The 15,210-nt window shown below is 43.7% G+C and overlaps 1 protein-coding gene across 1 annotated transcript; it reads right to left on the minus strand.

Annotated features, from left to right (window-relative positions):
• Window positions 1-1,039: 1,039 nt before the first annotated feature.
• LOC144826261 (uncharacterized) lies at window positions 1,040-2,855 on the minus strand. The gene is made up of 3 exons (XM_078684625.1): window positions 2,779-2,855; window positions 1,800-2,046; window positions 1,040-1,266 (listed from the first exon to the last, which is right to left on the minus strand). The coding sequence occupies exons 1-3, from the start codon at window positions 2,842-2,844 to the stop codon at window positions 1,130-1,132; spliced, it is 450 nt and encodes a 149-aa protein (XP_078540751.1). The 5' UTR covers window positions 2,845-2,855; the 3' UTR covers window positions 1,040-1,129.
• Window positions 2,856-15,210: the final 12,355 nt, after the last annotated feature.

A 15,210-nucleotide genomic window follows, 5' to 3' on the forward strand; every position in this document is an offset into this window, starting at 1 on the left:
TTTGGCAGAGCTTCTGTTAGATGTACTTTCCTGTCAAAAACAGGCCACTTTGATGTAATATGCCTTTTTTTTACACAATACCAAGAATAGTTTGAAATGCCACAAGTTATAAAGTAAGGCACAGATTTATAAAACGGTCACTGAACGCAGTGCAGCACCCTAATTGGCTGTGTTGCATAACAGGGAGAGAGCAGGGAAGTGGCATGTCTATCCCTCTCTCTAACACCACTGCACTAGAATGCAATGTTGTCTGAGAGTCTAGCCTCGGTTTTGTACTGAAGGGTACCGTTCTGGTACCCCGAAAATACTATGTCTAGACAAACGTGGAACCTTTCCCATTTTGATGAGTGTTGTACCAAATACCAATTTGCTTCGATTTGTAAATCCTGAAAAGGATTTTGATTCAGGTCTGCATTATAAAACAAGCAAACCAAACACAAAACTTCTCTAAACCTAGTCCTAATGAACAGATTAATTTTCTCCTGCTTTGGAAAAATTACTTTTTAATTCTACAGTGAGAGGTAGATACCTGTTTAAAATAAATCTGAAAAATGCAATTTTAGCTAGGTTTCTGCTGCAGAAATACCACAAGCACCGGTCTGCAAGAATGTTATACTTTGCATTCAGATAAGCGTAACAACCAGTAGCGGCTTGCATAGGGCGTGCAACAGGGCGGTGGCACTGGCGGAGAGGGGCAGGGTAGCAACCACGGACATACAACAGAACGAAGGAAAGTAATTACATTCCTCCGTTCCGCGTATGTCCATGTTTGCTACCCTTCCTCTCCCCACAGCACGCCCTATACGAGCCGCTACTGTTTACGCGTACTGCTACTCCCATACTCCTGACTCGCTGGGACTTGCCTTATTTTGAGGTACAGAGCATTATCTGAAGCTGTTTGACATGGTGACCAGTGGCAAAAGACTAAACCAAACAGTGGTGAAATGAAAAATTTTCAAAAGGTATGTGTCAACATGTAATTTTATTTATCGCAAGCACATATTTAGCCCCATGGGGGCCAGGACACCGAACAAGAGGAAAAATCCAGAAAAAAGTCCAGGAAAAAAAGGAGAAAAAAAAAGGCCAGGCTACTGCAACCAGAACAAATTGCTTAACGGAAACCAGCAACTTAGTCGTTTGATTCTAGATTCTGAGTTTTCTTTAATCCTCTCCTAGCATTGCAAATCTTTATCGCCAGCTTCCTTCTCATACTTCTGTAGTCCAGTGATGGCCAGCCGTTGGTACTGCACACAGACTTCATAAACTCTGGAAAAATAAAATAACATACATCAGTATCATGTTACCACGACTATTTTTAGATTTTAATAGGGCTGAGCTTCCGTTAAAAAGTTTCTTCCATTATTTCATATAGAGTGCCAGATGAGATATTGTTAGGGTTACAAGGGTTCATAAGTGTAACATTAAGGGCACTTGGTCAAAGAGGCACATGTGGCTAAATAAAAGCTGCAAGCACAGTATTTTATAATTTCAGTTTGCTATCACCCATTCATCCAGTTTGAGCCCCTCACCTGGACCACAGATTTAGAAATAAAATCACAACTCACAGCTTTGTGCCAGATTTGAAGCACAAACTCAGCACAAATTGTTATAAATTACAAGACCCCCATTGCTCTTCTTGCTCTTTTGCAGACATCTGTTGAGTAATGATTGAGTCATCTTACCATTATAAGATACCAGACCACACATGCAAACCTTTAACACCATGTACCATGTATAATAATGAATTTTCGCAATCCAAGATCGAATGAATGTTACATTGAACATTTGTAATATCTTACCAAATAATGCATCGACCTTCTCCTCATCAAGGACAGCTGTTCCAGCACGAGCCTTCGTTACACCTTTTGCAGATGCAAGTTCTTTTGGAGAAAAAAGTATTTCGCTGATACCATTGAGATGAAAACCTGCACTGTCCCGAGCTGCCTTGGCTTCCTCCAAGAGCTTGTGCAAATTCCGCTTTGGAACGAGAACATCTTTGAACCGTGAAGGATCATTTGAGTCCTTCACCAACTGCTGCATATCAGTCTGCAAAATAACACAACTATTAACTACTTGCCATCATGTTAGGTTACATATTAAAAAATATATATATAGGAAGAGTGGTTATTTGAGTTGGCATCTATACATGGCTAACAATGTAATATTTGCTAGGTTCCCTCCAACAGTATAAAGCAGCCATATTTAAAAACATTGCATGCAGAAAGATTTCAAAGTGCCAGAATAGCTTGCAATTATCTCTTAAAAAATATCCTGAATCATTAGACACTGTTTCTTCACTAAAAAAAAGCAAGAGAAAAAATATATATTAACATATAAACTTCAAAACAGATAACATATTGACCACTTGCAATATATCTTCACACACTAGCCATAATATATAAATAAAGAGGTATTTATAATAAAGGACAAATGTACAATCTATCCATAACCAAGTAAGTAAGTTTTCCTTAATAGACAGTACACATTGTAAGTCGGAACTTGAACCTCCTGAAAAAAGTTGCCTAAATAAAATAGTTTATCCAAAAATGGCTTCCTTATAGTAGTGCCACAAGCTAAACGTTTCAGCCCTTTTCATAAGTGTTACATTTGTCTCTGGAGAGCAATCCAAGGCATATGTGAGGACATGCATGTTCATTTTAACTGTCCATTATTGGATTAATTAATCACAAATCTAGGTTTTTACTGAAACAGGTTGGTAATGTGTACCATTATCCTGCAGTTGCAAACTTATTATAAAGGTTTACTTATTGTGCTCACCAGATGATTGGAACAGAATCGTAGCTTTAAAATCTCTCTCTTCGGTGATTGTCCGACCAGCTTCATCTATATTTTCGACCAGCCATTTACGAAGAACTTCCCCGTGATTGTCCAAAAGCAGGACGTCACCAGTCTGCAATATAACACAACTATTACCTATTTGGCATTATGTTAGGTTACATACTAAAAATATATATATTACAAGTCATGGTTTTTGGATGTTGATTTGGCATTTGTACATGGCTAACAATCTAAGATTTGCTCGGTTGTCGGATGACAGGCCAAATCTTAAAAAGACGGTCACAATCAGGGTGATGGGGAATCAGTCTCTGAAACATGGTCAGAGGAAGACCCACAGAGTTACCAACAACCTGCTGAGCAGTAATCCTGTGGCTAGCCATAATCCTGACTAAGAAAGGAGACAACCAACACTGTGCAAAACAAGTAACAAAGTGTGGCTTTATCACAAAGATCTATATACTCCTAAACCATACGACTCACTTACCAGAGATAGCTAGACTCACCAGCACCTAATCTGCAGAGACACAGCAAAAATCAACAATAACCGACTAGAAAGAAAAAACAACACCAATTACTCACAAGACAACAAAATACACATTGAGCACAAATGCAAAAAAAGGTTTTTACACTCAATAAAACAGAAGCTACACATACTGCTATTAATGCACCATTAAAAAAACATATTCATGCAGGGAAATGAAATTCATTTAGAGTAAATACACTATAAAAACTAATTCCTGGCTCTAGTGAAGCCACCCCCCCGCCCCCCCAGGACAGAAGGCCACAAAAACGGGCGGATCTGTCCCCGGGAGGAGGAAGAGAAAGCAGCCACTAGTAGCAAGAAAAAGTAGGAGGCAATCCTTGCCTAAGGGATTGCCCCCATGCCCAATAAAAACAAACCCCTGGCTCTAGGGGAGGGGGAAGAAGATAGGTACAAATAAACTCCCACCATTGAAAGCGACCCTTGCCATGGAGAACCTGGAGCGGGGGGGGGAATCCCTAATGATTTTCAGTCTCTTTAAATAAATCTATGATTTGTCGATTCTTGAGCACCTTTGAGCGCTGCGACGCTCCAGCAGTGGGTCGCCAGGTGTGCTGCAGCAGCAATACCCCCTTCCAGGCGCTAGCTAGCATCTGCAGGGTCATTAATGTCGGTGGGCCCGTCGGAGCAGAGACCTGTTCAAAAGAACGTCTTGAATCCTTTCCACACTTTTCAACATTTGTTAACATTATTTAGTCACTAAACCTTGATTGTATAGGCTACTTGTGAGCACAGATATGAGGAAAAAAAACGGGCGAGTAACCATATAAATAATGCAGGTTCCAATTCGCTCTAAACCGGTCCTGCGGTTTCCTTACCCGATATGCCACAATCAGTCATTTTCCTGCTTCCAGTTGTATGCGCGCAAAGTCTGGTAAATTAAAGAGCGAAGCCGCGCCACATTACCCCTTAAAAACGCCATTGCTCCCTCACGGTTTTCCTTGGTGCTTCCAATGACGTCACATCCGGCGCTACCGGATGTGCGTAGCTTGTGCAAGTCCACCTGTGAGTTAGGTTCCTGCATAAAGGTGAGTGGGAAGCAGAGAGTGAACATTTGGAAAATTAAACAATTAAGCCATTTCTAATTGTGTAAAAAATGAATGCAAGGTATACAGAGGTTATGCCAAAGATGGGCACACTCCACCAACTAAGGTTTCCCCGAAACACCACCTGCACGGACATCTTCGGTTCTCCTCCGTATCTTGCTGTACGCTCCTTCTAATCTGGGGACCAGCGTCGGTAACAGGCGTTACTGGCATGTCCTCTTGCACCCGAGGTCACTTATGGAGTTCTAGTTCTTAAAACTCGTGACGTCACTATTTGGAGGGATGGGATCATTGTCATACTGAGGTGGTGGGGGACAGGCAGAATATTACATATGGAGGAGGGGGAGATGAAGGGGACGTCACCTCGCTGCACACATTTTATAACCTCCACGAAGAGGAAGTAGCACGCACAAGCATGATATCGGTAAGCTAGCTCAGAGGGCTTAGCTTTAGCTGTGTGGATCCCAACAAAGTAAACTCAGACTTTTTATTCTGCCGAAGATTAATAAAAACCACTTACGTACCTGCATAATAATTTACATTTTTTAACATTACTTTCGTTGGCAGTCACAGTTTAGGTGACAACATAAAGCCAATATAAAGAATACATGAAAACACATTATTACTAAGTGTTGGGCTTGTGGACTGTGCACACCTCTTCTCATATCACCAGCAGTGAAAGCGACCAGCTGAGCACCGCTCGAGCAAAGCATGCTTTGAAACCGGGTTACAGCGAAGTGGGCCATTAAAGACTTCTGGGCACTAATGAATACGTGCACATTTCTGCACGCTTCTTAATGAGAATTGGAGGCAGGATGGAATGTGCACAGATTTCACACTTTATATCAATACTGCTCAGCTGGGCTCTCTGAGAACTCTTCTTTAGCATCACTGAAAAAGTGAACATCAACAGCGGTTCTTCTCTTACTGCCACCAGACAAGACACACTGAGGAAAGCTTCGTACACCAACTCGTTATAGGAAACAATAATGCAGAGAGGCCCCAGGAGCCGTGAGTTAAAAAAAATATTTTGCAGACAGGAAATTAAACAGATTTAACTCAGTGCTGCAAAATTCTCACAAGACATATTTGGTGGTAGCATGCTTTATAAAGCTCCATTATCATAACATAACATGGATCTTTGTGTATCGTGTTGAAGCTTTTAAGAAGCACTTCCTTATCCCAGGTGGAGTTTCAAAATGCTCCAATTTGCATTGGGTTTACTTCTCGCGTGGGTGATTCACATGAGTGTTAGCTGCATTTTGGCCTATGCAGGGGGTGTTGTCGAGGGGTGCAGGGCTTAATTTGTACGGGTTATTGCAGTTGGTGGGTACTGGCACTTACTTTTGGGGACTGAAACCAAGACATATTTTATCATTAGACTCTGAGCAAGAGATAGAACACCAGAAAGTGTGAAAAATGAGAGTAAGATAGGAGCATTGTGACACAGGGAGCAAGCAGAAACGATAAAGCGTCTGCAAGAGGGAGCTAAAGAGGCAGGAAATGTAGGGTGGGGGAAGAGGCAGAAGATAAAATCAAGACTAGACAGCCTCTGTGTTCGGCTGATCCGGCAGCAGGGTCTAAAGAAAAGCTTTCTCCTGTGTGCGCATGTGTTTGTGAGTGTGGTGTGTTTCTGTGCATTTTTATCGGTTGCTGTACATTGAGCAGTCTGTGCCTAGGCTGGGCATGCGCATTTGGAAAACTATGTGTTGAGCTTTTGTGTGCACCACTGTGTGTCTGTTTGCCTGCCTGTACTTCAGTCTGTGTCTGTATGCGAGCTAGTTAGTGTTTGTCAGTGTGTATTAATGAAAGCATGATGTATTTGCAGTGGTACATATGTGCATCACCGTGCATTGTGAAAAACAAGCACAAATGGGCGTTACTACAGCACTGCATAAGTAGGACACATAAGTTCGCTACTGCATAATTGTGTTGATCGAGGTTAGAGGTGGGAGGTTACACATGCAGACAAGGCTGTACCAAGGAGGGTCTAGTAAGCCTATTTACAAATTAAAAGCAACAATTTAGCAAAGATAGTAACCGGAGCCAATTGAAGAGATGGGCGTGAAATGGGCGGAGCTTCTATGCCTAACCTTAATATAGCATGCCTCGCAGAGTGGCACATGCGCTGCCCAGGCTCAACCTGAAAGGCACTTCTGCAAAAATGTATGTAAATACGTCATAGTTGACAAGTTTGCCATGTCGATGCATGACTGGTTAGGACAGTCCCTTTTTTTCATATAAATCTGGAATTTGTAGTCTTATTTAACCCAGTATAAAACCAGGACTCAAGTCCCAGAATTCTAAGAATAACATGAGACTGGAGTAACTAGTGTAGCAGGGACCTTGGAAACAGGCAGCTATGATCCTTGCAACAAAGATTACATGGACATGCTGAGACCCAAACCTGGTACGTTGTTGCCATCCTGACTTATTACATAAGATCCACCTTTAAGTACCACTAGGCATTCTGGAACTTGTAGTTGCAATTTTATAATTTTCCTGCTCAATGTTTTGGGTGATAAATCAAAGACTGGCTGAAATGTAACCTCGTGGGATAGGGTCAGTTGAGAACTTTGCTTGTGCAGCTGCATATTTCCTCGCAGTGGCCCATCTCATATTTGATCACTGTAGTCACTTTTGGCGTTTGTGTGTTACATTTTTCTCCAATTACCCATCTACACTAGAAGTATAATCATTCTCAAAACATCAGGAGCAATTTCATAATGTTAAAAAGAAATGATGCTGGTGGAGATTTGGATGTTTATTTTCAAATCATCAAGCACAATTGGATCTTATGAAGTAATCACTTACTCATTCTTAAATCCTCCTGAAGTCATCAGGAATAGTCACACCTTGTGAAGTCATCAAATACACATTCTTAAATCTTCCGAAGACATCAAGAATAGTCACACCTTGTGAAGTAATCGCATTCTCATTCGTAAATCCTCCTCTAGTCATCAGGAATAGTCACACCTTGTTAAGTCATCAGATGCCCATTTTCAAGTCATCCGCAAGTCATCAAGCTCAAGTTTCTTAAGTCTGCTGATGACTTCAAGTGCTTGATGATGTCTGATGCTGTGGAAATGACTTCTAGAGTAGTTGGATGATCATCTAATAACTCTGGGATGGCTTCTAAAGTAATCCTGTTTGACATGGGATGGTAGCAAAGTACAGAGGATCTAGTAACAATTTTTTTATATTTTTACAAGTGGTCCTTAACAATTACAGGGCATTCTAAGGTTGTAATGTCCTGTGGATGTTAAGAATTGCAAACCATTACTTTTATTGTTTATTGGACCATGTTCAAAAGACCCAATAGCTATATCTAGTCCCCAGTTTCATACCATGTGTGCTATACAATCTTGACTTTTCGAGTGGTCTGCTCGAATCGCAAACTACCGTCACGGACACCAAAGACCAGAACAAGTTATAATCCAGTTATCTGACCTTATTCCATTCTATAAAATCGTTAAGTCCAAACTGGTCACTTTCTCCTGAAAAATAAAACTGGCTTCTTTTGAGGCCAAAATTCCATCAATATTCTGTGGGTTTCCCACTACCTTTTCTAGTACCACCCAGGTGAAAGTGTGTTTTTGCTCATAACAGTGTTGCCCTAGTTTAGTTGTTAGTTTTCCTGTCCTTATCATGCTCAGATGTTCCTGCATCCTAAGCTATGATAAGTTAGGATTTCCTAAGAGCAATGAGAAGAGTATGAGAATATACTAGATATTGCTTGGTTGAACGTACACCCTAGTTGTGTGATGTGAATATGAACGTCATATCAATACATTTGAAAAGCAAGCCAGTTCCGGTGATGTGTAAAAAGTATTGATAAGGTAGAGCGATCCAGGCCAATAATAATTAGTTGGCTACAGATACACAATCATGGTGGCAAGAAACGGAATGGAAAAGGGCACAACTTTTGCTCGCTTTGGTTAAGGTAAGTAAGTATACTTGTAAAGCGCACTGTTTCTCCATCTCGGAGTGTCCTGGCGCTGTATACCGCTGGGGAACCCGTCCTGGCTTTCCCTGTGGGATGGTCCCTCCTGGGCACCTCCAAGGTGAAGCCAGGCATCCCCGGCGCTGATGGGGCAGTTGTGGAGATTAAGCAAGCTATTGCCCAGAGTTGCAGAGTGGAACCCATGGTTAGCGTAGGCACCTCGGTGAGAATTATCGAGTCCGTGGACATTGACCCAAGACCCTGCTGCATTGGGAATTGAACCCTGGTCCTGGGCCGATTTCTGCTTCAGGGTCTGCCGCCTCTAACCAGTGAGCCACACTTCTCCACAAGAAGAAGAAGGACCTTGTGTACAAAGAGGAGTACGGGGGACATTTACGAAATAGCAAAAGGTTTCCATGAGTATTATTATCTTAGTGTTTTTAAACAACGCATGTATTGTTTTATAGATTGACATCACAGTTGAATGTTTAATCGATCCAAAGGACTAACATATGGAGTCCCTTAGGTGACCTCAATAAAGCAAGCCGGTACGTGGAATAGTGGCTTTTCGAGGATAAATATGAATACTATCTTCATGACAAATGTATTAGGAGGTCTCTTGACCCTAAGGGAGTTGTGAGTGATGGAATGTGTTCTTGTCGTGTTTTTACATTTGGCAGTCTCTGAAAACGGTGTGTGCTGTGTCCAATACTGGTTCCTTGGCGAAGTGGTTTGCCCTGAAGAATTTGCCTAAAATTGATGTGGCAAAGAAACATGTTGGCACTGTAAACGGTATGCAAGACAAGCAACCGCTTTTAACTTGAAGAAGTGCACTTTTGAATAATAAAGTTGGTTCTGAATACAGTGCATTTTCTTCAATTTTAATCACATACGGTCACATCGTGGGATGTGACTGTTGCATTCACAGCACTCAAGTTATTTTTCTTATTTTTCCTATTTTATTTGGACACTTTATTATTTTAAATTTTTTGGGAGACAAGATGACTACCAATGATGAGAAAAGTGGTCACGAATGGTGAGTACCAACCAGTGAGCCCGTTGGTGATGCGCAAGTGAAGGGTCATCTTGCCTCTCCACCCTTTTTGAATTCCTCACAATATTTATAATTTCTTTTGTATGGTGATGGAAATATTAAAAGATGTGGTGACTGCCAGGTGTAAAAATAGTTGTTAGCTTTAAGTAAAAGGCAAAAAAATGGTTGGTGATTACCTCATTATAGAAAAGAGAGGCATATTTGGTATTTACAGTTTGTGAAACCTCACCACCGTTTGAAAATATATATAGCCCAAAAAGAGGTGCCTTTCAAACCAGGTCTTGTGTTTTTTGTCTGATCATTGAGTGGAGGGCGACCTGTGTTTTCTTTCTCTCTAAAGCTCCTACTTGTATGTATAACTAACATGGCCCCTGGAGATCAATGCTCCTGCATGCTGCCATAACCAACATGGCCCCTGTAGATCAATGCTCCTGCATGCTGCCATAGCCCAACATGGCCCATCTTCCATGGAGATTGACTCTGCATGCAGGAATGTATTCTGCATGTTTCACAGTTTATTTAGATGGAGCACCTCAGAGTACCACTGGACGCACCCCATAGGCCACTGTATTACTTACAATGTTTGATGTGTGAGGCTCACATGTATACTGCCGCTATCTTACTGTGTTAGAGTGCCATGAAGCTGCCATAAGGGGTATGGTGTCACATTATTAAACATGCAAGCAAACGCATTTCTTCACAATGCTGCTTCTGCACATTGTTCTATACTCTGCATGTATCGTATCTCCTAAATAGTGGTGCCCTCCATCATATGGTATATTGTGCATGACTCACATTTTCGAGAAACAGATCCCTCTACATGCTATTTCAGTGTGCATGACTCATATGTTCGACAAATTGAACATTATGCATGACTCATTCTTCCTAGTAAGGTTTCTGCAGGGCGTATCCTCTGCATAACTCATATTTATTTTAAAAAGATTCTTCTGCTGGTTGTTCTATATTCGGCATTGCTCACATTTCACAGAGGCATCCGCTTCCGTAGCTGTTCCACATTGTTTGCGTGATGTAAATGTCCTAGTTATTGCTCCTTCTGGGTGATCTTGTACCTTCTGGGACATCACACTGACCAGAGATTGGATGCCCCTGTGTCTTATTTCTACCGACCCCACCTTCTTCAAAACATCAAATCCGCAGTAGGGAAAAGCCCAGTAGAAGACACCACTTGTAGTGAGGGCCACGGTAAATATGCGGCAACGGTGGGCCAAATTATGCTGCCGGAGGGGCTACATTTTGTGCAAGAAAGGGCAAATAATGCTGGATAACGCACCAAAATCTGTGGAAATATTGGGGAATATTATCAAGGGGGTTTATCTCCGCTTTTTTGGCTTTAAAAGCCAAGAAAGCGGAGATAAAATTATCTCCCTATTACCTAGCTGTTGCTAACACCAGTTAGCGACAGCTAGTAGGAGATAGCGACCATCTTGGGCCCCACTTTGCATGTCAGTGATATTTATCACTAATGACATGCAAAGTGGGCGTGCCAAGATGTTAGTGACCGGAAACAGTCGCTAACATCGCTTTCTCCTATTACCAACTTTTGGAGATATTCGCGCTAAGCGCGAATATCTCCAAAAGCTAACACCTGCCCCTGAGCAGTTCTTAGCCATGTTATCCAATGGGAGGTGGATAACATGGCTAAGAGCATTAGCTCGGTAATGCATGAATATCGCTGACTTTTCAGCGATATTCATGCATTGCGGCCGTTTTTTATCGCATTTGCGATAAACCTTGGTAATACCAAGGTTTATCTGCGGTAAAAATCGCCGCAGCTCAGCGGTAAAATTTTGTCTCTAACCAAGCAATAGCGATAATTATCGCTATTGCTTGGTAATATGCCCCATTATTCCATGACATGTTGCTTTAACACATTTAATGCAATGTGGACTGTGGTTGCACCTCTTTAGCACCAGTTTAACAGCTGACAGTAGCAAGCGGCAACTAGCAAATGACCAGTTAACATTTGCAAACGATCAGCCACTGCACAGTACAAGGTATTGCGCTTATTTTGGTAACTCATTATCCACTTAAGCTAGAAACATTTTTTACAGTTCATAATGAGCAAATACAGAGTATCTGGTAGATATGCTCGAAATATTCATCCTGAAATCATTTCTATAGGGAAGGTTTTTCCACTGGAATTCATGCTGACAATGAAGCTACCTGTAAGTCCTGTGCAAAAGGAAAGTAATGAAAAAGCGAGCAGTGTCAGAAAGATGTGAATTCCTTCAAAAGGAACTGGAAATCATCTTCCTTTAATTGAGTTTTCAGGATTCTCAGCAATGCAGCAGTTTCATTGGCCATGAAGTATCCACAGCAACGACAATTTGTATAGCGGTCAAGATGTGGCCATCTCTCCATCTGCAACATTTTTGCAATATTGAAATAAACAGCACAATAACTAACAGAACTTAACTTGGAATCTCCACCACTTGGTCTAACTATGTCCATGCTGCAGGGAGTAAGCAACATAGGCTCTTGAAATTCGTGTGGATTGCTAAAATTTGTGTTATTTAACTTTTGTGTACTTCATAGGGAGGAGTATGAACAGCAATGTCTCCAGATCTACGGTTCAGTGATTTTGAGTAGCATGTATAACTTGCGTAGGAAACATAGATGGTGACAAGAACATGCTAACAGTGTGGGCTTCTGCAGTGGAAGCTTCTGACTGTGGTGGTGAACATGGCGGTGCTAAAGAGAACAGAGAAGGCGCAATGAAAAATCGGCCGGCTGTTTTACACTATAACCGAGTCGTGCACATTATCCCAGCGAGGATATGGCACTGTGCAGTGAAGGAGGTGGGCGGTAACTGCAGCCAGGGCAACCCAAAGACACAACTCACTAAGAGCACAGGTGGTCTCAGGGATCCAACTGCATACAAAAGGAAACTAACTTTCAAAACAGAATCTAAAGTTTAAAGAAACCATAGAGTAACCTCTACACCTGCTTCTTTCTGTAAGCATCCAACATTGCTGCTTTGTATTCCAGGTCAGGTTCATCTTGGACATACAAAGACAGGGATCAGCTTGAGTGGTCATCCTGCCAGCAGAACCACAAATGTAGCTTTGTCATTTCATTCAACCAGTGGATCACAGCAATAACAGCTTCCCTGGGATTTCGGCTTGTCAAATGTGACAGGATGCTCTATTTTGTTTGTGACTAGGAGAATGTGATGACTGAAGGAGAGAGCATCAGGGCTGAACTGAAATCCACCACGAGCTACCTTGACATGCAATTAGAAAAGGTCTAGAGGAGGATGGTAATATGTGGAGTCCACAAAGGAAAATATTCTCATCATACAGCTTTCACGAAAAGTGGTTTCTATAAGAATTTGTTGCGCTATGCACTCACTGGAGCGAGCGGTGCTGGACCAGAAGCACCAGCCACACCTAAGATCTTTAACAGTTGTGGTGTTTCGAACTGGCATAAGAGCATACAGGAGAACTGAACTGGAGAGTTAAGTAAGAAGAGGCTTACCATGGAAATGCATGCTCGGATAAAGTTAGGCATAAGATAAATAGGTGAACGTGAAGGTGACTCTTTAAACAAAAATTGGCAAAGATAATAGTTCTCACCTATGCTTGATGTATCAGCTTTGTCAATATTATTTTAGTTATGCTGTATAGAATGGTATGCTATGACATTGTATAGTATGATATGGTATGACCTGTCATTGCATAGTATAGTATGGTTTGCCCTGTCATTGTATGGTTTGGTATTAAATAGTATGATGTATCATTGGATGGTTTGCTAGTGTATGGTATTGCCTGTTATTGTACTGTATGCTACACCATGGCCTGTTATTGTTTAGTGTGGTAAGGGCTGTCATTGAACAGTATGGTATGGCATGGCCTGTTATTCTATTGTGTAATGTGTGGTATGGTATGGCTTGTCATTGTCTAGTATTGCATGGTAGGCATGGCTTGTCATTGTATTGTATGCTATGTTATGGTACGGCTCGTCATTATATAGTATATGGGCTGTCATTGTATAGTATGGTAATGGCCTATAATCGTATGGTATGGTGTGGTATAGCATGTCATTGTAGATATGGGGTGGCCTGTTATGGTATGGTAAGGAATGCTACAGTATAGCCTGTCATTCTAGAGTATTGTATGCCATTGTAGAGTATGGTATGGCCTATCATTGTATAATATGACATGGTATGTTATATCATGTCATTGTATGTTATGGTCTATGATTTTATAGTTTATCATGGTGAGACTTGTCATTAATTCAATGACATATATATATGTATATATATATATATAATATATATATATATATATATGTCAATCGCGATGATGCTATTGAACACTCTCATCCCCAACAGTTACTACGTGTATCTTGAGGTCTATGAAAGGAGAATCCATGGGGGCGTGGCTAAGCACGCTATGGCGGCAGACGTGCCTGGGTAGAGCTCCGTGTGAGACTCCCCTACCACAGGCCATTTCTCCGTCATTTTGCCCGGTGACGGTCTGAAATTGCTGACGAGTGCCTGCTAGACGCTTTCCTGCTGGCTGCCGAAGTTTGGGACGGCTGGTGCGCTCGTACCTGCTCTGGTGGACACGGGAGCTGCTGGTCCAATCTGTGCTCGTCTGCGGAGCGGCGTGAGGACCTGCGCGAGGCCGGGGATCCGGCCGGCCTGGTGGGCCCGCCGGAGTGTACTGCTGCCTTCCGCCCCTTGGCCTGCGGCTGGGCGCTGCAGAAAACTCTTTTTGTGGGGCTTGAAGGGGAGACCTGAGCGGCGGAGTGTGGCTGGCCCCTGCTGGCCCCGGAGCGGATGAAGTCCGAGTGACCGGGCCGGCCTGGAGGTGCCCCGCCCTTGCAGCGGTGACTGGGCAGATTGACCCGCGGCCTTCCTGGGGCCTAGCGGGGGAGGTGCCGGCTTCCTTGAGGGTCCCACTGTGAGGTTGCTGCCCGGGACCTCTACCGCTGGGCGGACGACCCTACCTGCGCCCGGATCGAGCGAGGTGAGGAGCACAGCGGGGTGCTCCCCCCCCTCCCCCTTCTCGCGCGGAGCACCCGGAGCCACCGCCACATCACAGGGGAACTACACGGAGGTGGGGAGATGCGGCCCACACACTGGGATTAGAAGCGGAGAGAGCGGTGTGACGTGCCACCGAGCCGCTTGCCCCCCACCCCCCCCCACCCCCCTCCACCCTCCACCGACTTACATCGTCCGCGGCGCCCTGCCGGACTCGCCGGGCTGCACGCGCTGCGGAGGGGGTTGGGCACTGGCAGCGTCCTGCTGACTCCGGACGACCTGCGCTACTGTGGGAGTGCCCCCTACCTGCACGTCGCCGACTTTGCACTGGCCTGGCACTGAGTGCTGAAGCTGGGAGTGCAGTGCTCCATTGCCCCCCGCTGTGCCGAGGCGAGGAGACAAAAGTGGCTCCGGACTGGCGAAGCCGCATGCTTGCTCACGGGGCGGCCTCCCATAGCCCCGATCCGTCTGGCCCGGGCGGTGATCCCTGCGCGACGCACGTGGGTGATGTGAAGACTTGGAGAGCGCGCCAGTCTGGACTACTTGGACTTACTCTGCCCCCCCCCCTTCTGGGAGATCTCCAGTCACTTGTGCCATAGTGAGACTTATTGCACTGCGTCATTGACCAGCCGCGACGCAATTGCTCATGTCGGGGGGACCCAAAACGAGGGCTGTCACGGGCAACGCGCAGGTGAAGGGGAAAATGGCGAAACAGATGGAGGTGGACCACACAGCCTCCAAGCTGGATTCGATGTTGGCGGCCATGGAACGACTTGAGGAGTCGATGCAACAGACCCGGGCCTCCTTAGAATCTAAGAT

This window comes from Lissotriton helveticus, chromosome 3_2, assembly GCF_964261635.1.
Source record: "Lissotriton helveticus chromosome 3_2, aLisHel1.1, whole genome shotgun sequence".
Classification (NCBI taxonomy): Eukaryota; Metazoa; Chordata; class Amphibia; order Caudata; family Salamandridae; genus Lissotriton; species Lissotriton helveticus.